The sequence below is a fragment of the Heterodontus francisci genome, chromosome 24 (genome assembly GCF_036365525.1).
Source record: "Heterodontus francisci isolate sHetFra1 chromosome 24, sHetFra1.hap1, whole genome shotgun sequence".
NCBI lineage: Eukaryota > Metazoa > Chordata > Chondrichthyes > Heterodontiformes > Heterodontidae > Heterodontus > Heterodontus francisci.
The window spans coordinates 43235735-43263499 of NC_090394.1; the positions used below are offsets into that span (position 1 = coordinate 43235735).

Consider the following 27765-nt stretch of genomic DNA (forward strand, 5'->3'; position numbering starts at 1 on the left):
TTTAATGTGGGAGTTTAAAATAACTTTATTTAGTTATTGTGCCTGTTGATGGAAACAAGATTTCAAAATAATTTCTTCCATTGTACCTTTCTTTCCAAGATGGATCCCAATGAGATTGCAAGGGTAGTCTGTTACCTCACATCTCCAGCACCCTGATCTCATGAGACAAGGTACAGAGTGGCCCTAAGGGTCTAATGAGTGGCTGCATAGCAACAAGCAGAGCCACTGCATAGTGGGGGTAACACCATGTGTCCTACACCGTACTACAACACAATGCAGTTAAAATACAGGGTACAGAATAACAGAGCGGTGTTACCTCTATGACACCAGTTTACGGAGAGCAAGTTTCATCTTGCAGCACAGCTCAATCCTCCCCTTCCCCTCCCACTAACATCCCCACCCCCCAGAGTCCTTCCATTTCTCTGCAGAGAAGCTGCCCTTCCTTTGTTTCTTCATTTCTCTTAGCATCTCATTCGCGATATCGGCGTCGCATCTTTGGTGCGGAGGATGGAGGGGGCATTGATTGCTCAGTCCTGTTGACATCTGGGTGAAGAGAAGAACTGAGGTTAAGTGAGCAGTCGCAGTGTAACTCTAACACTCTTGTAAGACCCAGAGGGTTACTGTGACGTGTATAATTGAAATAAAGAACCAAAGTAGTGAGGGCAGGACACACTGATGGAAAAAGAGGTAAGTTTGTTGCAAGTTGGTGAGGAACTTAAAGTAATCAATATCAGCAGAGAAAAAAGTATTAGAGGAAGTTAAGGGACTAAAAGCCAACAACTCCACAGGACCTGATGGCTTATATCCTTGGGTTCTAAATGAGGTAGCTGCAAAAATAGTGCATGCACTGGTTATGATTTTCCAAAATTCCCTAGATTCGAGAACAGTCCCAGTAGATTGGAGTCAGCAAATGTAACATTGTTATATACAGGCCAATTAACCTGACATCAGTAGTTAGTGAAATGGCATGTTGGCCTTTATGGTAAGCGGATTCAAGTACAGGAGTAAGGAAGTCTTGCTACAACTGTGTAGGGTTTTGGTGAGACTATTGCCAGGGAGAGGGATGGAGTGGTAGTTAGGGAACAGAGTTTGAAGCAGGAACTGAAAACAATGGCTTCAGTCTTCCCAATATTTAATTGGAGAAAATTTCTGCTTATCCAGTACTGGATGTTGGATAACTAGTCTGATAATTTAGCAACAGTGGAAGAGTCAAGAGATGGGGTGGTGAGGTAGAGCTGGGTGTCACCAGTACATATGCGAAAACTAATGCTGTGCTTTTGGATGATATCGCCGTAGATGAGAAATAGGAGGGGTCGAGGATAGATTCTTGCGTAACACCAGAGGTAATGGTGTGGAAGTAGAAAGCGAAGCCATTACGAGTGATACTCTGGCTACGATGAGCTAAATAAGAATGGAAGTGAGAGAAGTCCCACTCAGCTGGACAACAGTGGAGAGGCATTGAAGGAGGATGGTGTGATTAACTGTGTCAAAGCTGCAGACAAGGAGGGATAGTTTACCTTTGTCACAGCCACATAGGATGCCATTTGTGACTGTTAAGAGCCCTTTAGGGACGGTGGCGGGAAGGAAACCTAATCAGAGGGATTCAAACATGGCGTTCAGGAAATATAAGCATGGATTTGGGAGCAGACAACATGTTCAAGGATTTGAGAGGAAAGGGAGGTTGAAGATAGGGTGGTAGTTTGCAAGGAGGTTAGGGTCAAGGGTTGGTTTATTTTTGAGCAGAGAGATGATAGCAGCAGATTTGAAGAGATAGAAGCAACATCTGAAGATGGAGAACCATTAACAATATCAGCTAACGTGGGTACCAGGAGGGGAAGTTGGGTGGTCAGCAGTTTAGTGGGAATAGGGTCGAGGGAGCAGGAGATATCTCATGGACAAGGTGAGCTCAGAGAGGGCGTGGGGGGAAAATAGGAGAGAAACTAGAGAAAGGCAAGATTTCATGGCTAGGGCAGTGGGCAACTTTAGAGGAACTTTGGCCTGATGGGCTAGTGGAAGGGAAGGTTGCAGCAGTGGCAGCTGATCAGATGATCTTGATCTTTGTGACAAAGAAGTCCATGAGCATTTATTGTTGGAGGTGAGGGTGGAGGAGTAATTTGGTAAAATATTTTCAGTTTTAGGATTGAAAAATAATTTCTGAAACATATTTGTTGTGAATTAAGTAAACACATTTTTCAGTGCTGCCTGTAACAGAATACAGAGAACATTTAATCCAGACTCCTGACAACAGCCGATTTACAGAACAGAAACGGGTGGCTCGGTGTCGCTTGAATAATCTTTAGATTTTTTTTTGTTGAGTTCCAAATGCGTTTTTGCATCCTGTCCTACTTTAATATCCGCTTTCTGTAAATATCCTACCACCCTTTACTGACCTTTGGAAACTGAATTCAGCAGTCTGACTTGGAGGTGAGAGGCAGCATCAAACCATCTGTACTCCAGCTATTTATAGGTGGATTAGATGTGGGCTGTGACCAGGACTAATTGATGATTATGCACTTTATATAATAATCTTGTTGATTAAACAGCCATTACCTGGGATCTCATGAGGCCAGAACTGCCTACAGTTTGGACAGCAAGGGTCGCCTTGACCTCGGAAGTATTTTGCAGCACAGGGGAAATGGACTTTGGCTCCACATACCTCACATGTTTGACCCTGGAAGAAAAATGCAGTTTAAAAGAAATGTAAATTGAACAGCTGGCATAGTAGAGACAACACCGAGGGTAAAGGCTAACACATTGGCTGGTGTGAGTGGCCTGTCTCTATATATTGCTTTACCAATGTAAAATTCTCATCAACAATTATGCTAAACTATATTGGTGCAGACAAGTAGAGGAGCACATTCCAACAGAATAAAAACTTTTTTCACCCTCTTCCTGACCTCAGCAGCAACAACAGAGTTCCAGCACAGGCCATTGCACCCACCCCCACACCATTGTAGCAAGGGTATGAGAGGCAGCAGTACCTGGATGGTGATGTTGTGGCAGATGTTGCACTCCTTCACTAGGTCCTGGTACATGTTGCGAATGTATTGTTCCAGCTCCATAATGCAGCGAGTGCTCAGAATGTACTCACCATCATCCTAATAAGGGAAAAACAAACAGCAAACTCACCAGAATAGTCACCACAGACAGAGGAAAAAAAAATTTCATGCACACATGTAAAAGTTTATCTTTGATTAGATGATGCGGTTTCCGCAGTCACCTGCCTCACAGAGCCACTTGTCCTGCACAAACCGCTGCAGCACTTGTTCCACTTCTTTTTTCTTCATTTTCTTGGGCTGTAGTTGATCAGCCAGGTTCAGGATGTCTGTAGAAGAGACCATCCCATTTTCCGACTCCAGAACTAGGTCCAACTGAAAAGAAAGGGCTTTAAATGCAAGTCTTAATCATGTGAAACTGCTCCCAATCATCCAGCCTGACTGCAACCCATCATCAGTTAGCAGGTCACCATTGAGGTGGTTTGCCCCTTTTGTTATTTTTCTGCCCCTTTACTCCCCGAATCGAACGTACAATTCACAGGGCAGATACCAACACTTTGGTTAATCTCAGATTCTGAAGGGAGCCAATTCTAGCAACATAACCAGGAGAGGCTGAGGTACATACATTCCTTTCCCGTCAACTAAACAAAGCAAGCAGCAATATGAGAACCCAAATTGGCACTGCCACCTGAACTATTGCACAGAAGCAGTAACTGGCTGATAATAAATGTGCAGCATTTGTCTACCTGGGACCACAGGCTGATTTAAGCAGCTTGTTTGGACCAAGGTACGCTGACTGGCCTTGAGGGAAGAGGTGATGCAGCACCTCAGTGTGAATCTGTACAGCCAGCACAATTTTTTTTTTATTTCACGCATGGGATGTGGGCATTGCTGGCTCGGACAGACAGCATTTATTGCCCATCCCCAATTGCCCTTGTGGTGAGCTGCTTCTTGAACCGCTGCAACCAATGTGGGGTAGGTACACTCACAGTGCTGTTAGGAAGGAAGTTCCAGTGACAGTGAAGGAAAGGCGACATAGTTCCAAGTCAGGATGGTGTGTGGCTTGGAGGAGAACTTGCAGGTGCCGGTTTTTCCATGCAACTGCTGTCCTTGTCCTTTTAGGTGGTAGAGGTCGTGGGTTTGGAAGGCGCTGTCTAAAGAGCATTGGTGCGTTGCTGCAGTGCATCTTGTAGATGGTGCACACTGCTACCACTGTGCGTGATGGTGGAGGGAGTGAATATTTGTGCATGGGGTGCTAATCAAGCAGGCTGCTTTGTCCTGGATGGTGTCGACATCGAGTGTTGTTGGAGCTGCACCTATCAAGGCAAGTGGAGAGTATTCCATCACACTCCTGACTTGTGCCTTGTAGATGGTGGTCGTGCTTTGGGGAGTCAGGGGACGAATTACTCATCGCTGGATTCCTAGCCTCTGACCTGCTCTCGTAGCCATGGTATTTATATTCCAGTTCAGTTTCTGGTCAACGGTAATCCCCAGAATGTTGACAGTGGGGATTCCGCAATGGTAATACTGTTGAACGTCATGGGGAGATGATCAGGTTCTCTCTTGTTGGAGATGGTCATTGGCTGGCACTTGTGTGGCGCGAATGTTACTTGCCACTTATCAGCCCAAGCCTGGATATTGTCCAGGTCTTGCTGCATTTCTACATTAACTGCTTCAGTATCTGAGGAGTCGTGAATGGTGCTGAACATTGTGCAATCATCAGCGAACATCCCCACTTCTGACCTTATGATTGAAGGAAAGTCATCGATGAAGCATCTGAAGATGTTTGGGCCTAGGACACTACCCTGAGGAACTCCTGCAGTGATGTCTTGGAGCTCAAATGATTGACCTCCAACAACCATAACCATCTTCCTTTGCACTATGTATGATTCCCCCCATCCCCGATTCCCACTGACTCCAGTTTTGCTTGATGCCATACTCGGTCAAATGCTGCCTTGATGTCATGGGCAGTCACTCGCACCTCACCTCGGGTTCAGCTCTTTTGTCCATGTTTGAACCAAGGCTGTAATGAGGTCAGGAGCTGAGTCGCCCTCGTGGAACTCAAACTGAGCGTCACTGAGCAAGTTATTGCTAAGCAAGTGTTGTTTGATAGTACTGTCGACGGCACCTTCTATCACTTTACCGATGATCGAGAATAGACTAATGGGGTCGTAATTGGCCTGGTTGGATTTGTCCTGCTTTGCGTGTACAGGACATACCTGGGCAATGTTCCACATTGCCGAGTAGATGCCAGTGTTGTAGCTGTACTGGAACAGCTTGGCAAGTTCTGGTGCACAGGTCTTCAGTACTATTGCTGGAATGTTGTCAGGGCTTATAGTCTTTGCAGTATCCAGTGCATTCAGTCGTTTCTTGATATCACATGGAGTGAATCGAATTGGCTGAAGACAGGCGTCTGAATTGCTGGGGACTTCAGCAGGAGGCCGAGATCGATCATCAGCTCGGCACTTCAGGCTGAAGGTTGTTGCAAATGCTTCAGCCTTATCTTTCACACTGATGTACTGGGCTCCCCCATCATTGAGGATGGAGATATTTGTGGAGCTACCTCCTCCTGTTAGTTGTTAAATTGTCCACCACCATTCATGACTGGATGTGGCAGGACTGCAGAGCTTAGATCTGATCCGTTGGTTGTGGCATCACTTAGCTCTGTCTATCGCATGCTGCTTACGCTGTTTGGCACTTAAGTAGTCCTGGATTGTAGCTTCACCAGCTTGACACCTCACTTTGAGGTATGCCTGGTGCTGCTCCTGGCATGCCATCCTGCACTCTTCATTGAACCAGGATTGATCCCCCAGCTTGACGGTAATGGCAGAGTGGGGGATATGCCAGGCCATGAGATTACAGATTGTGGTTGAGTACAATCCTGCTGCTGCTGGTGGCCCACAGCACCTCATGGATGCCCAGTTTTGAGTTACATTATCAGTATATTACATATTAAAGAGTCAATCCCGATTTATGAAAACATTTAAATAAAACAAAGAAACATGAGATGGAGCTGACCCTTGCCCTATCCATTAGCTGGATGCTGTTAGTTTGCCCACAACTCCATTTAAATGAATGGCTCTATTTATTTTGCCCAGATCAGGTGCTTTGCCACTTACAGCAGAAAGAATTGCCCATGTGCCGGGTTCCATGTGCACTGTTGCATTATTGCAACATTTTGTGTGCAAGACATTCCAAATGGGAAGGTCTGAAAGGGTCAAGTGCCTGGAGCAGAAAGATGGCTGAAAGAGTTCAGTGGTAAATTCTGATGTGGCTTTGGGTTCCACAACAACCTCACTTCTACAATTCACTAAAAACTGAATGATTAGAAACCCACTACTTATTTAATCTTAATTAAAACTGTAGACCTTTAAAGAGATTGTACAACAGTGAAACTATTACTAAAACTTCACAGATGCATTTGAAATATGAGGCATTGAAAAGACTGACTGGGTACTCACAGTTTTCTTGAACAGTTCCAATTCAGTTTCTGTGTAATCGAATGCCATCCTGGTGATCTCCGTCTCCGCAAGGTTAATCTGGAGACAATGCAAGAGGGAGATTAATGGCACATTACAATATCCCGCCGTCTGGATGCAAAAGCACAGCTATCCAAGAGGGAATGTCTTGTGAACATGGGCTCTCTTGCTTGCAATTATCAGGTCGAGGTTCAGCTGGCAGGCCAGAGCACAAAGTCTCAGAGGTCAGGGATGTTCAAAACCATTACATGCTCATTCACAGGTTCTGTGTTAATGTACACTACCCAAATTCAAAGCTAATGGATTCTCCACACTTTTTTTTTTAAAGTCAGTCGCTGCCCCTCCCTTCAACCAAAATCAGGAAAGTCTTGACCAGCAATTTTTCCACAGTGGGCCCACTGGTATTTCAACCAGCCCCACCCCATCTTCCCCCAAAATAGTAGCCCAGTTTAATCAAATGATAGTAGGGGCACAGCACATGGAGGGCCCCACTGTAATGTAAAGGAGGCACACCCAGGACTCAACCTTCTGTGAACCCTGAGGAGAGGATTAAGGTGCAGAAAGTAAAGGGATATCAGCCCTCATGGGCACCTGTGACCTGTCAGGGGTGTTTATTGTTCATCAATTGTTTAATTATATGCAGGTGGAGGGTTGCTGTCTATGGAGGTTATTTATATGGACTTCCAGAAGGCATTTGATAAAGTCCCACATAACAGACTGTTAATTAAGGTAGAAGCCCATGGAGTTGAGGGCAAATTATTGACATGGTTAGAAAGTTGGTTGAGCGGTAGGCGACAGAGAGTGGGGAAAATGGGCAAGTACTCCGATTGGCAGGATGTAATTAGTGGTGTCCCGCAGGGATCTGTGTTGGGGCCTCAATTATTCATTAACGACTTGGATGATGGCATAGTAAGTCATATATCCAAATTTGCTGTTGATACAAAGTTAGGCGGCATTGTAGACAGTCCAGATGATAGCATAAAATTGCAAAGAGATATTGACAGACTAGGTGAGTGGGCAAAACTGTGGCAGATGGATTTCAATGCGGACAATTGTGAGATTATCCATTTTGGACCAAAAATGGATACAGCAGGGTACTTTCTAAATGGGAAGAGGTTAAGTACAGTGGATGGCCAAAGAGACTTAGGGGTTCAGGTGCACAGAACTTTAAAATGCCACGAGCAAGTACAGAAAATAATCAAAAAGGCTAATGGAATGCTAGCCTTTATATCTAGAGGATTGGAGTATAAAGACAGAGGTTATGCTGCAGCTGTACAAAACCCTGGTTAGACCCCCACTTGGAGTACTGCGAGCAGTTCTGGGCACCACACCTTAGGAAGGATATATATTGGCCTTGGAGGGAGTGCAACGTAGGTTTACAAGAATGATACCTGGACTACAGGGGTTAAGTTACGAGGAGAGATTTCACAAATTAGGCCTGTTTTCACTAGAATTTAGAAGGTTAAGGGGTGATCTGATTGAAGTCTTCAAGATATTAACAGGAAAAGACAGGCTAGATAAAGATAAACTATTTCCACTGGTTGGAGATTCTAAAACTAGGGGGCATAGTCTAAAAATTAGGACCAGACCATTCAGGAGAGATGTTCGGAAGCACTTCTTCAAGCGAACTCTCTCCCACAAACAGCAGTTGAAGCTAGAACAGTTGTTAATTTTAAATCTGAGATAGATAGATTTTGTTAAGCAAAGGCTGTGGGCAGCACAGTGGTTAGCACCGCAGCCTCACAGCTCCAGTGACCTGGGTTCAGTTCTGGGCACTGCCTGTGCGGAGTTTGCAAGTTCTCCCTGTGACCACGTGGGTTTCCGCTGGCTGCTCCGGTTTCCTCCCACAGCCAAAGACTTGCAGGTTGATAGGTAAATTGGCCATTGTAAATCACCCCTAGTGTAGGTAGGTGGTAGGAGAATGGTGGGGATGTGGTAGGGAATATGGGATTAATGTAGGATTAGTATAAATGGGTGGTTGTTGGTCGGCACAGACTCGGTGGGCCGAAGGGCCTGTTTCAGTGCTGTATCTCAATAAATTTTTAAAAAAATATTAAGGGATATGGGCCAAAGACAGGTATATGGAGTTAGGCCGTGGATCAGCCATGATCTCATTGAAGTTTGGGACAGCTCGAGGGGCTGAATGGCCTACTCCTGTTCCTATGTTCCTATAAGGGTTTTAACTGGGGTCTTACTTGAGCACTTACAAAAAGACTCTTACTGAGACTGGTGGAGGGTTAGCTACATGCTTATAATCTTTTTACTTTGTATAATAAATGTGAAACTGAGTAAAGATAGACTCCAGCATTATCCTTCCACAACAAGCTTTCTGGAATTTAACAAGGGGTGCTCATACTCACCGATCAGTGTAAAACATTGAATTTGTAAAATGGTATCAGTGACTTTCATTAAATTTACAAACAATGGATCAGGAGGCAAACGCTCATGTACAGCAACAAAACAAGAAACAAATCAGAGGTAGACATCAGTTTGTGGCTGACACGAAAAGCAACCTACAGAGAAAAAAGGGAAAGGCTTCTACAGCACCTGTGGCTGGATTCAGGAACTCCAAGACAGCAGTAGAAAATAAGGTAATGAATGATGTGGAGTGTGTCTGTGTGAGCGTCCTTGCTGCCCAATCCTTTTCCTTCATCAGAGGTGACAGGAAGAGCTGAAGAGGTCAGTGCAGTTCCTGGTTAGCTCACAAATCTTGATTTTGTAGATTGCTCACTGCAGCTGTAAACAGATGCAATTTTTTTTCCCCCATTGCTAGTGCTGGGTGTGTGATTATTTCACCACAAGATAACTGCCCAGTGAAAACCACAAGGACACCATGCTTCCCACTCACCAGAGCGTAATGCTGCCGTCCATCATCCTCACTCATCCCCTTTCTGATCTCCATGAAGAGGGGCTGGAGATGGGTGTTGATATTTTTGATGAACTCATCCAACTGGTCATGTCTGTAGTGCACTGGAGATTGAAGAGAATGAAGATTTGTCACAGGACTGGCTCATGTCAGTAACATACATAGTGGGCAAAGATCTGGCAAATGGAGTATAATGTGGGAAAATGTGAAATTGTCCATTTTGTCAGGAAAAATAAAAAAGCATATCTAAATGGTGAGAGATTGCAGAGCTCGAAGATACAGAGGGCTCTGGGTATCCTTGTGCATGAATCGCAAAAGATTAGTATGCAGGTTCAGTAAGTAATTAGAAAAGCTAATAGAATGTTAGCATTTATTGCGAGAGGAATTGAATACAAATGTAAGGAGGTTATGCTTCAGTTATACAGGGCATTGGTGAGACCACACCTGGAGCACTGTGTATAGTACTGGTCTCTTTATTTAATGAAGGATGTAAACGCGTTGGAAGCAGTTCATAGAAGGTTTACTAGACTAATATCTGGAATGGGCGCGTTGTCTTATGAGGAAAGGTTTGACAGGCTAGGCTTGTATCCGCTGGAGTTTGAGAGAGTAAGAGGCAACTTGATTGAAACATAAGATCCTGAGGGGTCTCGACAGAGTGGATGTGGAACGGACGTTTCCACTTGTGGGAGAATCAAGAACTAGGGGTCACTGTTTAAAAATAAGGGGATGCCCATTTAAGATGGAGATGAGGAGAAATGTTTTCTCTGAGGGTCATGAGTCTCTGGAACTCTCTTCCTCAAAAGGCAGTGGAAGCAGAGTCTTTGAATATTTTGAAGGCAGAGGTAGATAAATTCTTGCTAAGCAAGTGGGGTGAAACGTTATCGGGGGTAGGCGGGAATGTGGAGTCAAGGTTACAATCAGATCAACCACGATTGTATTGAATGGCGAAGCAGGCTCAAAGGGCCAAATGATCTACTGCTCCTCATTCGTATGTTTGTATATACACTTGACACTTATAGAGAAGCCATTTGTACGGGAACGTACATTATTCTAGCCTAATGCCGCTGCATCCAGACAGGATGCTGCTCAGAAAGCTGTTGATCAAGGTTAGTAATGAACATGAAACTGGGTCTTTGGTAGTGTTGGAGCAAATGTGCCACCAAGGGCGGAGGTTTGGGAAGGAGGGGAGCAAATGATAACCAAGGCTGAGAAAAAGGAGATCTGTAGAAGGAGTGGCCTGAGGAGGCGAGGGAAGGCCAGACTAGGTCTGAATTGGTGACAGGGTCAAGAAGTTGCAGGGAAGGTGTTTTAGAAATAAGTTATGATTTGCCTTTGTCTCAGCTGTAAATGGGGAATGGTGATGGTAACTGTTTAACAGAGACAATTTTTTTTGTGTTTTTCTCAACAGCCTATCAGAGAAGTGGGAAGGGGTGTTGTAACAGCAAGACAGATCTACAACTGTTTCTAAACCTAAAGCAACTTCCTAAATAACACTGGAGGTTGGAAGCAGAGTAGGTCCTGGAGTAGCTTACAGCAAACAGACAGGTGTGCCCAGTCACAATTGACAGGGAGCCAGTTTGTTTCAATTTACTGGCGTTTTGACGAGGTGTCAACACCTGAACTGTGGGCCTGCCTCTCTCTTTACAGGTGCTACTGGATGCCTCTGCACTTCTAGCCATTTGGTTTTTTTTAAGTCCAGATTTCTAACAGCTGCTGTATTTTCCTGATATTTTGCAGCATCTTCCATCCAGCCTTGGAGGCATGGTTAACCCAAACTGAAATATGCTACTGGCGAGGTTTTGGGAGGAGGGGGATACAGTGCACCCAAATGACAAGATAGCAACGGCTCAGTGAACCATCCGAGCATTCCGAACACTGCGTCTCACTTTAAAACTGCAGACAAGCAAATATAAAATATTATGGAAAAATAAAGATAAGACTATGCCTGCTGTTTGAGTAGTTTTGTTACTGTGTTAATAGTGTGCTTGAGCTGTAAAACAACCAAACAATCCTTGCAGCTAAGGCCCTTCAGATAGCATACATACAATTGGGAATAACCTACATTAATATTCCAAAAACACTGGCGAGATCAAGTTGAATAAAGAGAAGACAACTTCCGAGTAAATTAAAAACCTGGAGAAGCCTCTGCAATGTTGACATATAACTAAACCCATACTATGCTGGCAATGACCATCTGATAAGAAACCAATAACCAAGTTACGTTGTCATTTAATCAGCAGGGCGATAAAATCTCAGGCATCCCACACAAGTGCTGTTGATTATCTACACTTTTAATTTTCTCAAACACAGATTGAACTGGAGAACACAATCTGAAACAGAGTATCCAAACTACATGAATTTTGTTTCCTTGGGTCTATTTTATAAATCACATTGCATTTCATACACTAGGGGCACAAGCTGAAATTACAACTATTGTGACAATGACAAGCTCCATATATGTGCTTTGCACCTAGTTGGAGGCTATTGCACCCATCACAAGGATAAGAATATTAAATTTGAACTGTTGCAGGACCAAAAACCAACGTTGGTCAGCAAGGATATAGGTGATAGGTGAGCAGGATGGTGCAAGTTAGGAAAGTGAAAGATGAGAGGCTGGCCAAGAGAGCACTGGAATAGCTGAGACAGGAGTTAAGAAAAGCACGGATGCGGGTTTCAGCAGATGAATTGAGGTGGGGTGGAGACATGTGATGTTAGAGGTGGAAGTAGATGATCTTGATGATGGAGAGGAGATCATAGAAGGAGGCCATGTGGCCCGTTGTGTCAGTGTTGGCTCTTTGCAAGAACAACTCAGCTAGTTCCATTCCTTGTCCTTTCCTCATAGTCCTGCAAATTTTCTCTCTTCAGGTGCTTATTCCATACCCCTCTGAAAGCCCTGATTGAATCTGTCTCCAACACTCTGGCAGTGCATTCCAGATCCTAATCACTCACTGTGTAAGAAAGCTTCTCCTCATGTCGCCGTTGCTTCTTCTGCTAATCACCTTAAATCAGTGCCCTCTGGTTCTTGACCCTTCCACCCACAGGAACAATTTAACTCTGTCTAGACCCCTCATGGTTCTCAGCATCTCTTATCAAATATCCTCTCAAACTTTTAACTAAGGAGAACAACCCCAGCTTCTCCAATCTATGCATGTAACTGAAGTCCCTTATCCCCGGAACCATTCTTACAAATCTTTTCTGCACCCTCTCTAAAGCCTTCCTAAAGTGCGATGCCCAAAATTAGACAGAATACTTCAGTTGAGGCCGAACCAGTGTTCTATTAAGGCTCATCATAACTTCCTTGCTTTTGTACTCTACGCCCCTATATATAAAGCCCAAAATCCCATATGCCTTTTTAACCACTTTCTCAACCTGGCCTTTCACCTTCCAACCATTTCTGCACTTATACCCTGAGGTCTCTCTGTTGCTGTACATCTTTTAGAATTGTACCTTTTTTTTTTAAATTGCCTCTCTTTGTCCTTCCTCGCAAAATGTATCAATTCACATTTCTCTGCATTCAATTTTATGTCATGTATCTGCCCATTCCACCAACCCATCTATGTCCTCTTGAAGTCCATCACTATCCTCCTCACAATTCACTATACTTCCAAGTTTTGTGTCATCTGCAAATTTTGAACTTGTGCCCTGTATAGTCAAGTTTAGGTCATTAACGTAGATCAAGAAAAACAATGGTCCTAGTATCAACCCCTGGGGAACCCCACTGTATACCTTCCTCCAGTCCAAAAACAACCATTCACAACTACTGTTTCCTGTCACTCAGCCAATTTGTATCCAAGCTGCCACTGTCCCTTCTATTCCATGGGCTTTAACTTTCCTAACAAGTCTATTATGTAATTATTGGCAGAGAGTACTTAACCAACTCCATCATCTCATCCACCCCTCCTATGCCATTCCATCCTTCCCATGCCACCCATCCGAAACCAGCCCCTCCCTCGCACTCCTCAAATACCATCCCATTCTTATCCCACCCCTCCAATGCCATCCCCTCTCTTCCACTCCTCCCATGCCATTCTATCTTTCTCACGTCACCCCTCCAATGCCATCCCATTCCACCCTTCCCATCCCACCCAATGCCAAACCCTCTCCTAATCCTCCCGTGCCATTCCATCCTTCCCATATCACCCTTACGAGCAGAGACCCACAAAACACTTACTGTCAAATCAGTATCCCTGGTGCAACAATACATTTTTAAATACAGGATTTCTAGTTATTCTTTCACTTTAACAGACTCAAAACTTCTCACTCTGGAAATAGCTACATAAAGCCATCCATGTGTAAAAGGCCTAGCAATGTAAACACACATTTTGTTGAGAGCCTGGCCTTGTGACTTGTTTATTATCAGTTGAAAAGGCGGGTTTACTTCTGACGGGCTCAATATTATTCAAAGAATAAACACTCTTATTTGCTTGAAATCTGCCAGTTATAATTTCACCATCTATCAAGAAAACAGCTTCCTAACTACCAATCTTGTTCCATGACAAAGTCCTTGTTTAGGATTCAAGTTTCATGGCAACATTAGGAGTGCTAAGCTTGTGCAGTAACATGTCCATTGCAGTTAGACTGTCTAGAAACTCTGGGGGTACAGACCGTTAACTTCTTTCTCTATAGAGGTGATGCTGATGTATTCTTTTAATTCACTGAAAAGATTTTAGGAAAGCTGTCATTCAAATCTACTGAATCTTCAATTTTTAGTGCAAAGAATAGCTTTCAAATAATAAGTGGTATCAATGCTTTCACCAAATAGGAAAACACCACAGTTTGACTCCTTGGAAAAACAATTCTCCAATATTTCAATTGAATCTCCCAAATTTCCATCCCTTAGAACTTACCATGAAATGTGCTCTAGGAAACTTACTTCAAAATTTCATTGTTGTTGAAAAAGAAATTGGCCGCCCTGTGGTTCATGAGAAGCATAGGTGAATGTGCACCACCTCCTCCTCCCCCCACTGTAAACACATGACCTGACAGTGGGGAAAAGAAGCTCAGCTCAGGGTCAGATGGGACACTGAGGTTGCAAACAGTCTGGTTCAGGCATCCAGGTTTTATTAGTTTGTTACTGGATTAATAAATAATCCAGAGAACAGGAGCTGAAATCCCACTGTGGTAGTTTGAGGAGTTAAAAACATCTTAAAATAAAAAAATATCAGTAAAAGTGACCACGAAGCCATCAGATTGATGGAAAAACCCAAGAGGTTCATTAATGACCTTTAGGGAAGGAAACCTACTGCTCAAACCGATCTGGTATATGTGACTCCAGTCCCACAGCAACATAGTTGACTCTTAACTGCCCTCTGAAGTGGCCTAGCAAGACTTAGTTGTATCAGGGCAAGTGGGATGGGCAATAAATGCCAGCCTTTCCAATGACACCCACACCCTGTGAATACATATTAAAACAAAAGATACTGAATACCCTCTTTCAGATGCTCAGTTTCCTCATCCAACGAAGCAAAACATGTGTGAATCAGACTCATCAAGCCAACAAATATCTCATTCAGCAATTTACACTATCGCATAAAGTGTCCATCCCACTGAGACCTCAATCTCTGGAGTTCCAACGATGGAAAGAGCAGAGAAATATTTGGAGTGCCTTGTGCGTGTGAGAATGTTTGTTCCTCTGATCCTGGTATAATTGGAGAGTTGCGGTGTTCTTACTCCACCACAAGCAGCAATTGGACTCTTGTGCTGGTGCTCAGATTAATTTACAGCCAGGCAAAAAGTAAAACAATTGACAAGCTGATAGATATTGCCCATGCTGAGACCTGACACAGTAGGAGTACTAACCAGCTCATTAGACTTGCAGGCCTAGCATGCAGTTCACATGTTGCAAATGATTAGCTGAATGCGACGATTGCCTGCTCATCACATTGCTTTCAGGAAACATTTGAACAGCAGACAACGACTGAGTGTTGCATTGTCAGAGGTGTCATTCTTCAGAAGAGCTGCCTGTCTGCTCTCGGTGGATGTTAAAGATCCCATGGCTATATCGGACGAAGAGCAGGAGGTTTTGTGGGAGGAGCCAATGTTGCTTCCTCAACAATAGATTGACTAACTGTTTACCTCACTGAGGTAAAAGGATCCCATGTTTGGTGAGTATGAAGGGCCCATTACATCACTGTTGGTGGCACAAGCGAGCAGCATCTACCAGAATCACTACAGCAACTTGCCGCGACTTCAATAGAATCTTCTAAACCCATGACCTCTGCCACCCAGAAGGACAAGGGCAGCAGATGCATGGGAACACCATCACCTGCAGGTTTCCCTCCCAGTCACTCACCATCCTGACTTGGAAATACTTCACCGTCCTTTCATGGTCAAAATCCTGGAAATCCCTCTCTAATAGCACTGTGGGTGTACCTACACCATATGGACTGCAGCTGTTCAAGAAGGTGACTCACCACCACCTTCTCAAGGGCAGTTAGGGATGGGCAATAAATGCTGGCCTGGCCAGCGATGGCCACATTCCATGAACGAATTAAAAAAAACAAGATTATCTGGTCATTATCATATTGCTGTTAGTGGGAACTTGCTGTGTTCAAAAAGGCTGCTATGTTTCCTGCATTACAACAGAGACTGCACTTCAAAAAGTACTTAATTGGTGTCAAGCACATTGGGACTTTGAGGTTGAGAATGACACTGGAGAAAAGCAATTTTTTCCCCCCCACAGGCCAAGTATAGGCCTCCCACCGATGGAAATGTGTGACTCCAATACCACACCAACAATTGTTAACTACCCTCCGAAGTGACCTAGTAAGACACTCAGTTGTAACGCAGACTACAGCGGTTCAAAAAGACTCATCACCACCTTCGAAAGGCAACTAGGGATGGGCAATAAATGCCAGCCTTGCCAACAACACCCACATAGAGAATTCTTTTTTTTTAAATCCCTTTGCAGTTCTTCTTTATAAACTTTACTTCAAACAGTTTTATTGGATTTATTTTCTGAAAGGGAAACCATGGTTTATCTCAATGCAGAGGTGCTGGCAGGACCCAGACTGTGTGTAGTGGAGAAAACCAGCCAGGGCTCTTGTACCTAACTGCTACCCAGCGAATGCTTTGGAAAGAAGATTCTGTGTGCATCAGGTGATGCCCCTGCAGCTGAATATCCTGCCAATATCTGAGGAACGGTGCTCCTGGATGGGCACCAGAGGGTCGTCAGCAATTTTGCCTCGAAGCTAGCAATAGTGTCACAGAGAGAGATACAGCACTGAAACAGGCCCTTCGGCCCACCGAGTCTGTGCCGACCATCAACCACCCATTTATACTAATCCTACATTAATCCCATATTCCCTACCACACCCCACCTTCCCTCAATTCTCCTACCACCTACCTACACTAGGGGCAATTTACAATGGCCAATTTACCTATCAACCTACAAGTCTTTGGCTGTGGGAGGAAACCGGAGCACCCGGTCACAGGGAGAACTTGCAAACTCCACACAGGCTGTACCCACGTTTGGTGAGCATGAAGAGCCCATTACATCACTGTTGGTGGAACAAGCGAGCAGCATCTACCAGAATCACTACAGCAACTTGCCGCGACTTCTGGAGCTGTGAGGCTGCAGCGCTAACCACTGCGCCACTGTGCCGCCCATCGAAAGGCCCCATGCAGGCCATCAAGTCGGTCTCTATAAATTACAAAGAGAGTTAAAGGGGCCCACTCACTTGAAAAGAAATTACAAGGAGCGTTGCTTGGCAGTACCTGAGTAACTGTCACATGGAAGTCAGTGCCTTCAGGAGAGAGGGCAAGAAAACACAAACACATTGCAAAAACAGTGAAAAGCAGACTATCAGAACGAATGAACTTCCCATTTCATTACATCAAATGATTTCACCACTTCCATGAAATGTTTTTCAGTTTTAATGAACTTCTCATTTCTTGATACAGAACCCAATATCAGGCCAAAGCTGCATTGTCAGACAGGACGTTCAACCTCCAGCTCTGTTCCTCCCCACAGTCCCAAACAAAGCTTTACCAAATGGGTATTGACATGCAATGTCACTGTAACTATTGAGCAAACATTATGCAAAGCTTATGATTTCTGTTTGCACGAGGCCACACCCACAGGGCTGAGTGACAGCTCTACCCAAAATTGAACACACTGCACAGACTGAACTTCACTAAAAGTGGAAGCGAAGCCTCAGATTCAATCTTCTACTTTACTGAGAAACCTCTTAAGTGAAGGACAAAGTGTGAGAAAGGAAGATGTGCATTTCTATAGTACCTGTCACAAACATGGGACATTCCACACGACTTACTGCCAGTGAAGTACTTCTTGAAGTGTAGTTATGGTTGTAATATAGGAAACATGGCAGCCAACTTATGCACAGCAACGTCCACAAACAGACGTATGATAATGACCAGATAATCTGCTTTAGTGATGTTGGCCAAGGGGTGATTATTGGCCAGCATGCCAGGGAGAACTCCCTGCTCTTCAAAAATAGTCCCATTGCACCCACCTCAAGACGCCCAACTCAGGGCACGCCAGGATTCAATCCTAAACCGTATATCTCACTACCTCACAGCCACGCAGCCATTCAAGGGTGTCCCAACATTACCATTTACACCTATCTGATTTTAAATTCTCACCTTAGCATGAGTCTGCTGATTTCCTACACACAATGAGGGCAATCTCACCCTTAGTGCTTGGACAATAAACTGGCCTGTTATATTACAGCCTCAATGTTCACCTTGTTGATTTCAATGTGGATTCTACAATGGGCGAGTGACCCCTTCACCAGATTACTGTCCAAGTATAATACACAACTGACACCAAAGCACGGTCCAGATTCAGTACTGAACAGAAATCTGTTCCACGCCCCTTGTCAGATAAACTGAAAATGAAATTGAATGCTGTCTATAAGCACAGATATTCTGTGTTATGGAAACTGCAGAGATCAGTTACATTCCTCTGCAATTTAATTACTTTCAAATATTAAAATACTTGGCAGAGGCAAAAGAAGGTGCAATTAGCTTTGCCAAGCACTTCTTCTGAAGGCCGTAAAACTGACAAACACCTTCCTTTAATAACGATCTTTGGGAGTTTCATGTATTTAACATTCAGCAGTATGCCACGTGGTTTAGTGTTAAATACTATGGACGGAAAGTCATCACGGAAAGTTACTGAGTGGGAGACAGGTTGCACGTTAACACAGTCTCTAGTACTGTACAACACTGAACCCACCACACATCCTCAAACAAACCACAAAGAGCAAGGTGGGTGAGCTCAACGAAACTCCACCTCTGTGGAGAAAAGACTTACGACTTTTTACCCATGTTAGTAGAAGTTAGCAACTATTGCCAATGTAGTGGATAGATTAAGCTGTCTGCCTGTTATGTGCCTCCACCACATGCACTCTCCACACCCACTGAGACAGCGGGAGATCATAGGAACAGGACTGACCATTTACCCCTTAAGGTTGTCCGTCATTCAATGAGATCATGGCTGATCTGCAAACTAACTCCATATCCACCCCCCCACCACCCGCATGCCCCACATCCCTGAATAACTTTGGTTAATAAAAATTTATCAATCATAGTTTTAAAATTAACTATTGACCCAGCACCAACTGTCGCTTGCAGAAGTGAGTTCCAAACACCCTTGGCGGGTAAAAGGGTTTCCTTATTTCACTCCTGAAAGGTCGGCTCTAATTTTTAGACTCTGCCCCTTAGTCCTAGACTCACCAACCAGCAGAAATAGTTTCTCTCTATCCACCCTCTCTGTTCCCCTTAATATCTTGAAAACATCGATCAAATAACCCCTTAACCTTCTAAATTCCAGGGAATATAACCTGAATTTGTATAATCTCTCCTCGTAACTTATCTTTTGGAGTCCAAGTATAATTCTAGTTAACCCATACTGCACTCCATCCAAGGCCAATATATCCTTCCTAAGGTACAGTGCCCAGAACTGCTCACAGAACTCCAGGGCTTTGATAGCTGAAGCATGACTTCTAAACCTTGTATTCAAGTCCTCTCAATATAGAGGCCAGTATTCATTGAGCCTGTTTGAGTATTTTCTGTAACTTCATGACATTTTAAAGATCTATATACCTGGATACCCCAGCCACCCGCCCCCACCACCTCCCCACCTCCGCAAGTTTCTTTGAACCTCCACTGTTTCTAGCTTTTCACTATTTAGAAAGTACCCTGTTCTATCCTTTTTAGGTCCAAAGTGGATGACCTCATAATTGCTTACATTGAAATCCATTTGCCACAGTTTTCCCCACTTAACCTATCAATATCACTACGAGACGCATGCGATAAAAGAACATCTGTAATTATGGGTGACCTCAATCTGCATATAGATTGGGCAAATCAAATTAGTCACAATACCGTAGAGGAGGAAGTCATGGAGTGTATATGAGATGGTTTTCTGGACCAATACGTTGAGGAATCAACTAGAGAACAGGCCATCCTAGACTGGGTATTGTGTAATGAAAGAGGAATAATTGACAATCTAGTTGTGTGAGACCCCTTGGGGATGAGCGACCATAATATGATAGAATTCTTCATCAAGATGGAGAGTGGCATAGTTGATTCTGAGACTTGGGTCCTGAATCTTAATAAAGGAAACTACGAAGGTATGAGGTGCGGGTTGGCTATGATGGATTGGGAAACGTTACATAAAGGGATGACAGTGGATAGGCAATAGCAAACATTCAAAGAGCGCATGGATGAATTGCAACAATTGTTTATTCCTGTCTGGCGCAAAAGTAAAACGGGAAAGGTAGCCAAACCATGGCTTACAAGGGAAGTTAGAGATATCATTAGATCCAAGGAAGAGGCATACAAATTTGCCAGAAAAAACAACAGACCTGAGGTTTGGGAGCAGTTTACAATTCAGCAAAGCAGGACCAAGGGATTGATTAAGAAGGAGAAAATAGAGCACAAGAATAAGATTGCAGGGAACATAAAAACTGGCTGTAAAAGTTTCTATAGGTATGTGAAGAGAAAAAGATTGAAGACAAATATAGGTCCCTTACAGTCAGAAACAGGGGAATTTATATTAGAGTCAGAGTTATACAGCACAGAAACAGGCCCTTCGGCCCATCGTGTCCGTGCCGACCACCAAGCACCTAACCATTCTAATCCCATTTTCCAGCACTTGGCCCGTAACCTTGTATGCTATGGCGTTTCAAGATGGGGAGCAAAGAAATGGCTGACCAACTAAATGCATACTTTGGTTCTGTCTTCACAAAGGAGGACACAAATAACATACCAGAAATGTTGGGGAACACAGGGTTTAGTGACAGGGAGGAACTGAAGGAAATCAGTATTAGTAGAGAAATGTTGTTGGGGAAATTGATGGGATTGAAGGCCGATAAAACCCCAGGGCCTGATGGCATGCATCCCAGAGTACTTAAGGAAGTGGCCCGAGAAATAGTGGTTGCATTGTTGGCCATCTTCCAAGATTCTGTAGACTCTGGAACAGTTCCTACAGATTGGATGGTAGCTAATGTAACCCCACTATTTAAAAAGGAGGTAGAGAGAAGACAGGGAATTATAGACCAGTCAGCCTGACGTCGGTAGCGGGGAAAATTCTAGAGTCCATTATCAAAGATTTTATAGCAGAGCACTTGGAGAACAGTGGTAGAACCAGACAGAGTCAGCATGGATTTATGAAAGGGAAATCATGCTTGACAAATCTACTAGAATTCTTCGAGGATGTAACTCGTAGAGCTGATGAGGGGGAGCAAGTGGATGTGGTTTATTTGGACTTTCAGAAGGCTTTCGACAAAGTCCCACATAAGAGGTTAGCATGTAAAATTAAAGCGCATGGGATTGGGGGTAGTGTATTGCGACAGATGGAAATTTGGTTGACCGACAGGAAACAAAGAGTAAGAATAAACAATTCTTTTTCCAAATGGCAGGTAGTGACGAGTGGGGTACCGCACGGATCGGTGCTCGGACCCTAGCTATTCACATTATATATTAATGATTTAGACGAGGGAACAAAACGTAATATCTCCAAATTTGCAGACGACACAAAACTGGGTGGGAGGGCGAGTTGTGAGCAGGATGCAGAGAGGCTTCAGGGTGATTTCGACAAGTTGAGTGAGTGGGCAAATGCATGGCAAATGCAGTATAATGTGGATAAATGTGAGGTTATCCACTTTGGTAGCAAAAACAGGAAGGCAATTGTCTGAATGGCTATAAACAGAGAGGGGAATATGCAACGAGACCTGGGTGTTCTCGTACACCAGTTGCTGAAGGTAAGCATGCAGATGCAACAGACGGTAAAAAGGGCAAATGGTATGTTGGCCTTCATAGCGAGAGGATCACAGTACAGGAGCAGGGATGTCTTGCTGCAATTATATAGGGCCTTGGTAAGGCCACACCTGGAATATTGTGTGCAGTTTTGCTCTCCTTATCTGAGGAAGGATGTTCTTGCTATAGAGGGAGTGCAGCGAAGGTTTACCAGACAGATTCCTGGCATGGTGGGATTGACGTATGAGGAGAGATTGAGTTGGTTAGGATTATATTCGTTGGAGTTCAGAAGAGTGAGGTGGGGATCTCAGAAACCTATAAAATTCTAACAGGACTTGACAGGGTAGATGCAGGAAGGATGTTCCCGATGGTGAGAGAGTCCAGAACCAAGGATCACAGTCTAAGGATACGGGGTAAACCTTTCAGGACTGAGGTGAGGAGAAATTTCTTCACCCAGAGAGTGGTGAGCCTGTGGAATTCGCTACCACAGAAAGCAGTTGAGGCCAAAACATTATATGTTTTCAAGAAGGAGTTAGATATAGCTCTTGGGGCGAAAGGGATCAAAGGATATGGGGGGAAAGCTGAGTTGGATGATCAGCCATGATCATAATGAATGGCTCAAAGGGCCGAATGGCCTACTCCTGCTCCTATTTTCTATGTAATTGGATACTTCCATCTACACTGCTTACAATGCTACCAATCTTTGTCCCACTGGCAAATTTGGATACATGGCTTTTTAACCCATCATCTAAGTCGTTAATAAATATGGTGAATAGTTGGGGCCCCAAAGATTGTTGTAGGAAACCACTAATCATATTCTGCAAATCACTATAGCTGCCCTTATCCCTACTCTGTCTCCTGCAACTCAGCCAACTTGCTAATCAGATCAATAATTTGCCTTCATTTCTTTGAACTTCAACTTTAGCTTACAGTCCCTTATGAGGGAACTTATCAAATGCCTTCTGGAAGAGCATATAAATAACATCTATAGACATTCCCCTGTCCACTACTTCAGGAAAAAAAATGAATCAGATTCGTCAGACACGACCTACCTTTTACAAATTTATGATGGCTCTCTCTGATCAGCTGAAAATTTAAGGTGTTCTGTCACAATATCCTTAATTATAGACTTTAATAATTTTCTGACAACAGATGTTCGGTTACTGGTCTATAATTCCCTGGTTTCCGTCCGTCACCTTTCATACATAGTAGAGTGACATACACAATTTTCCAAGTAACAGTTCCCAAATTCAGAGAACTTTGGAAAATTATAGTTAAGGTATCTGTAAAGTTCTCAATTACTTCCTTTAAAACCTTGGGATGGAAACAATCTGATCTGATCCTGGGAATGTCACTTTTTAGTGCCATTATTTTCTTCAATACTGTAATTATGCTTAAACATTAATTTTGGTGAATCCCTGATTCAATATTAGTTACCTTTGGATGTCTGGCATGCTGACCTCTTCCTCTACTGTAAATACTGATGCAAAGTAATTATTCAACAGGTCTGCCATTTCCTATATTCACTGACAATATCACATCAGTTTTAAAGGGGCCCACATTGCTCCTGACTACCATCTTCCTAAATGTAAATGTAAAAATTGTTGATTTTGTTAACAGTCACTGCACTTGCAAGTAGCTTACTGTAAATGAAGCTCAGATGTTTGAGATGTGATAAGATGCTATGTAAATGAAAGTCTGTGCCTCTCGCTGCGTATTACAAGACAAGGATTTATAACTAATATCTTATAACAAGTAAAACTGTCCCAGCATGCCCTGGAAGCCCATCAAGTACCTTCAGCTTTCAGACAGGATTTTTCTTTTGAGAAAGGCCATTGAAAATAAATGAACAACAACAAACAGTTGGTTGACCTTTGTGTGTTTCGCAGCAGTGCTTGTGCAACTTTCTCATCATGGAACCTTCCAGAATTCCTTGAGACATCATAGTCTGCAGAAATCGTCGGTGGCTCTCATTTAGTGCTGTTGCCATGACGACACCTCAATCTCCTAGAGGAAAATTCAGACTTTGCTGAGATTCTTGGCATCAAGGCAACATTTTATATGACAGTCACACTTGAATTATCCACAGATACAGCTCTGTACAGTACCAGCCATGGCACAGTAAGTAGTGTAGGAACTAAGGAGTTAATAACTGCCATGTTTAATCTGTTGTTACTGTACTTGAATGAACCTGTGCAGGTTATGGCCTGCTGCAGTTTATATGAGATGCTATATTTTTAAAGTAGAATGCTTTTAAGAGATGATGTGGTTATGCTCAGGAATAGTTATACTTTGTATGTGTATCAATGTATTACATTAGGATTAAGTTATGTACCTTGTGTTTGGAATCATGTTATGTGAAATGTATATTCGTGTGCTGTACTGGAAAGATGGTGAAAGACAAAGTCTGCTGTAGCAATAGCAGAAATGGCTTGTGAGTTGAGACAGGATGTGATGACGACTGCTCTTCTCCATTTCAATTATGATAAGACTCAGACTTGCATCCTCATGGGGATGGAAATGCAAATAAAGGTATTCGAAGGCCATTCATGACTGGAATGTTGATGGGGATAGCAAATACTCCCCATTGTGTGACAATTATTTAGGCCATCAGACCATCTGTACAGACAATGTATGGAAGGTGAGGTCATACCTGGGCAATTGAAAGGGTTAAGTTGGAATATGACCGAATAGGGAATGAAGAAACACTTGGAGAGGGATAAAAGAAAAGTTCTGAGATAAATCAGCACGTAGAGATTTGAAGACGAGACTATACTGTACTATAGTCAACAGGAAATTAGAGAGAAGGTTGTGCCACAGCAGCTCGGGAAGCAAGAACCAAGGACACTCTGTACTCTGCTGTATAACTACTGCCATTGGTTAAGTATTGTATTGTAAATTCTTGCTGCACTTAATAAACACTCTATCTTGATTTAAGAATACCAGTGAGTCAAACACCAAACATACCCCCCCCACCCCCACTCCCCTCCTCCAAACACACAAAAATCTTACAGTAGTACTCTCTTGCCTCTAAGTCAGAAGGTTGTGGACTCAAGTCCCACTCCAGAGACTTGTGCACACAAATCTAGGCTGACACTCCAGGTGCCATCTTTTGGGTGAAATATTAAACCAAGGCTGGGTATGCCCTCTCAGGTCTCAGATGTAAAAGATCCCCCTGTACTATTTGGAAGAAGAGCAGGGGAGTTCTCCATGGTGTCCTGACCAATACTTATCCCTCAATTAACACCACTAAAAACAGATTGTCTGATCACTCACATTGCTGTTTGAGAGAGTTTGCTGTGCACATACCAGATGCTGCACTTCCTACATTACTTCTGAATTGTGATCACTGTTGTATTTCATTGGAAAGCCCTTTGGGACCTCCTGAGGTTGTGAAAAGTGCTAATATAAATGCAAGTCTTTTTTCTTTTGTATTACACACAAAATGATTAACAGAAAACTGTGATTTAATGGAGAACTACTTCATTCCTGGGTCTATTTAATTCACATGAAAAAGCACTTCAACCAAACTCAATTGGTTAGCAAACACTTAATTCATCATCTCAAGTTACTGCCTCTTGAATAAGCAGTGTTGCACCCTCGTGTTACACAGCTCACTCCAGACAATCCAAGTTTGAAAGATGAAGATTAAAATTGTAATACTAAGTGTAATTGGCAAGTTAAGTGAACAAAACATGCAAATTACACATCCATCATCACACTTTACTGGATTTTATAGGTAGCACCTGAACTCAAAATTAAAACGAATTCATTTTAATTTTAAATCAAGTATAATCTCTTATGCAATTATTACAATTACAATAACATTAAAACCATGTTTAGTGGCAATTAAAGGCTGAGGTGAATGGTCACCAATTGAAGGTGAGGCTTCTGTATTTCACAAGACTGCACAAGGAGCAGAAACACTTAGTTTCAATTGGTAGAGCCTGACCTAATAATATGCAGAGAAAAGTAAAAATAAGACTTGCATTTATATAACAGCTTTCACAACCCTGGGACACCCCAATGAAGTATTTTTGAAGGGCAAACACTGTTGTGATGTAACAACTCTGTGGGTCTACCTACATCACATGGACTGCAGCGATTCAAGGCAGCAGCTCATCACTACCTTCTCAAGGGCAATCGAGGATGGACAATAAATGCTGGCATTGCCAGTGACACTCATCCCATGAAATATCCAACACAGCCTCGTGCTGAGGTCCCAAGCATCACAGATGCCAGCCCTCAGCCAGTCTAATTCACTCCAAGCGATATCCAAGAAACAGCTGAACGCACTGGATACTGCAAAAGCCTATGGGCCCTAACAACAACCCTGCACTGGTACTAACCAGAACTAGCCACGCCCCTAGCAAAGCTGTTCCAGTACAGCTACAACACTGGCATCTACCCGACAATGTGGAAAATTGCCCAGATATGGACTTCCCACAAAAAGCAAGGCAAATCCAATCCTGCCAATTACTGCCCCATCAGTCTACTCTGAAGCATCGGCAAAGTGATGGAAGGTGTCACTAACAATATCATTCAGCACTTGCTCAGTAATAAACAGTTCACCAAAGCTCAGTTTGGGTACCCCAGGGGCACTCAGCTCTAGACCTCACTACAGCATTGGTCCAAATATGGGCTAAAGAGCTGAATCCTAGAGGTGAGGTGAGAGTGACTGCCCTTGACATCAAGGCAGTATTTGACTGAATGTGGCCTCAAGGAGTCCTAGCAATATTGAAGTCAATGAGAATCAGGGAAAAACTCTCCACTGGTTGGAATCATACCTAGCACAAAGCAAGATTGTTGTAGTTGCTGGAGTCCAATCATTTCAGCCCCAAGACATTGCTGCAGGAGTTCCTCAGGGTAGTGTCTTAGGCCCAACCATTCATCAGCTGCTTCAGCTATGACCTTCCCTCTATAAGGGCAGAAGTGGGGAAGTTCACTGATGATTTCATTGTTCAGAACCATTTGCGACTCCTCAGATAATGAAGCAGTTCGTGCCCACAGGCAGCAAGACTTGGACAAGTGTCAGGTTTGGACTGATAAGTGACAAGTAACATTTGCAGCACACAAGTGCCAGGCAATGACCATCACCAAGGGAGAATTTAACCATCTCCCCATGACATTCAATAGCATTACCATCGCTGAATCGCCCAGCATTAACATCCTGGGGGTTACCATTAACCAGAAACTTCACATCCAGCCATATAAATACAGTGGCTACAAGAGCAGGTCAGAAGCTGGGAATTTTATGGCGAGTAACTCACCTGACTCCCCAAAGCCTGTCCACTATCAACAAAGCACAAGTCGGAAGTGTGATGGAATACTCTCCACTTGTCTGGAAGAATGCAGCTCCAACAACACTCAAGAAGTTGACAAAGCAACCCATTTGATCAGCACCCCATCAACCACCTTCAACATTCACTCCCTCCACCGCCACACTGCAGCAACTCACCAAGGCTCCTCAGACAGCACCTTCCAAACCTACAACTTCTACCAGCTGGAAGGACAAGGTCAGCAGATGCATGGTAACACTACCACCTGCAAGTTCCCCTCCAAGCCATACACCATCCTGACTTGGAACTATATCACTGTTACTTCACTGTCGCTGGATCAAAATCCTGGAACTCCCTTCCTAACAGCACTGAGAGTGTACCTACCCCAAATGGACTGCAGCAGTCACACGATCTTCTCAAGGGTAATTAGGGATGGGCAATAAATGCTGGCCTAGCCAGCAACGCCCACATCCCACAAACGAATTGAAAAATAATGGCAGCCAATTTGTCCACAGCAAGCTCCCAGAAACAGCAATTTTAATAACGAGCAAATTATCTAACCAGACAACTCCCCTACTTTTCCTCGAAACTGTGCCACTGGATCTTTAACAATCACCTGAGAGAGCAGACGATTGCTTGCCTGCTCCGATGGCCGGGAGCAGTGAGCCGGGATGTGGGGAAGACGGGAAGCAGAACCAGCCGCCTCAGCGAGACACATCAGTGCCTGGATTTCCACCGGGAGCTGATCCCTGATCCCGGATCCCTCTCCCCTGGAACCCTCTCACCTGTCTCCCGATCTCCTGTCTCCACAGCAACCGCCTCTCCCACAACACACCGCACGATCACCGTCCCACAATGCATTGTGGCCCCGTGCTCTTAAAGGGACGCTCGACTGGTTCCATCTGTTAAAGGGGATGTTA

The 27765-nt window shown here is 43.7% G+C and overlaps 1 protein-coding gene across 2 annotated transcripts; it reads right to left on the reverse strand.

The window, feature by feature from the left end:
- nsmce1 (NSE1 homolog, SMC5-SMC6 complex component) lies at nt 1–27724 on the reverse strand. Of its 2 annotated transcripts, none has more exons than XM_068056062.1 (8): nt 27631–27724; nt 23439–23573; nt 9324–9445; nt 6458–6535; nt 3225–3371; nt 2982–3098; nt 2551–2671; nt 1–543 (listed from the first exon to the last, which is right to left on the reverse strand). In XM_068056062.1, the coding sequence occupies exons 2-8, from the start codon at nt 23554–23556 to the stop codon at nt 470–472; spliced, it is 777 nt and encodes a 258-aa protein (XP_067912163.1). In that variant the 5' UTR covers nt 23557–23573; nt 27631–27724; the 3' UTR covers nt 1–469. The 2 variants fall into 2 exon arrangements, with proteins under 2 accessions (XP_067912163.1, XP_067912161.1); XM_068056060.1 differs by having other exon boundaries at nt 27462–27687.
- Between the last annotated feature and the right edge of the window lie 41 nt (nt 27725–27765).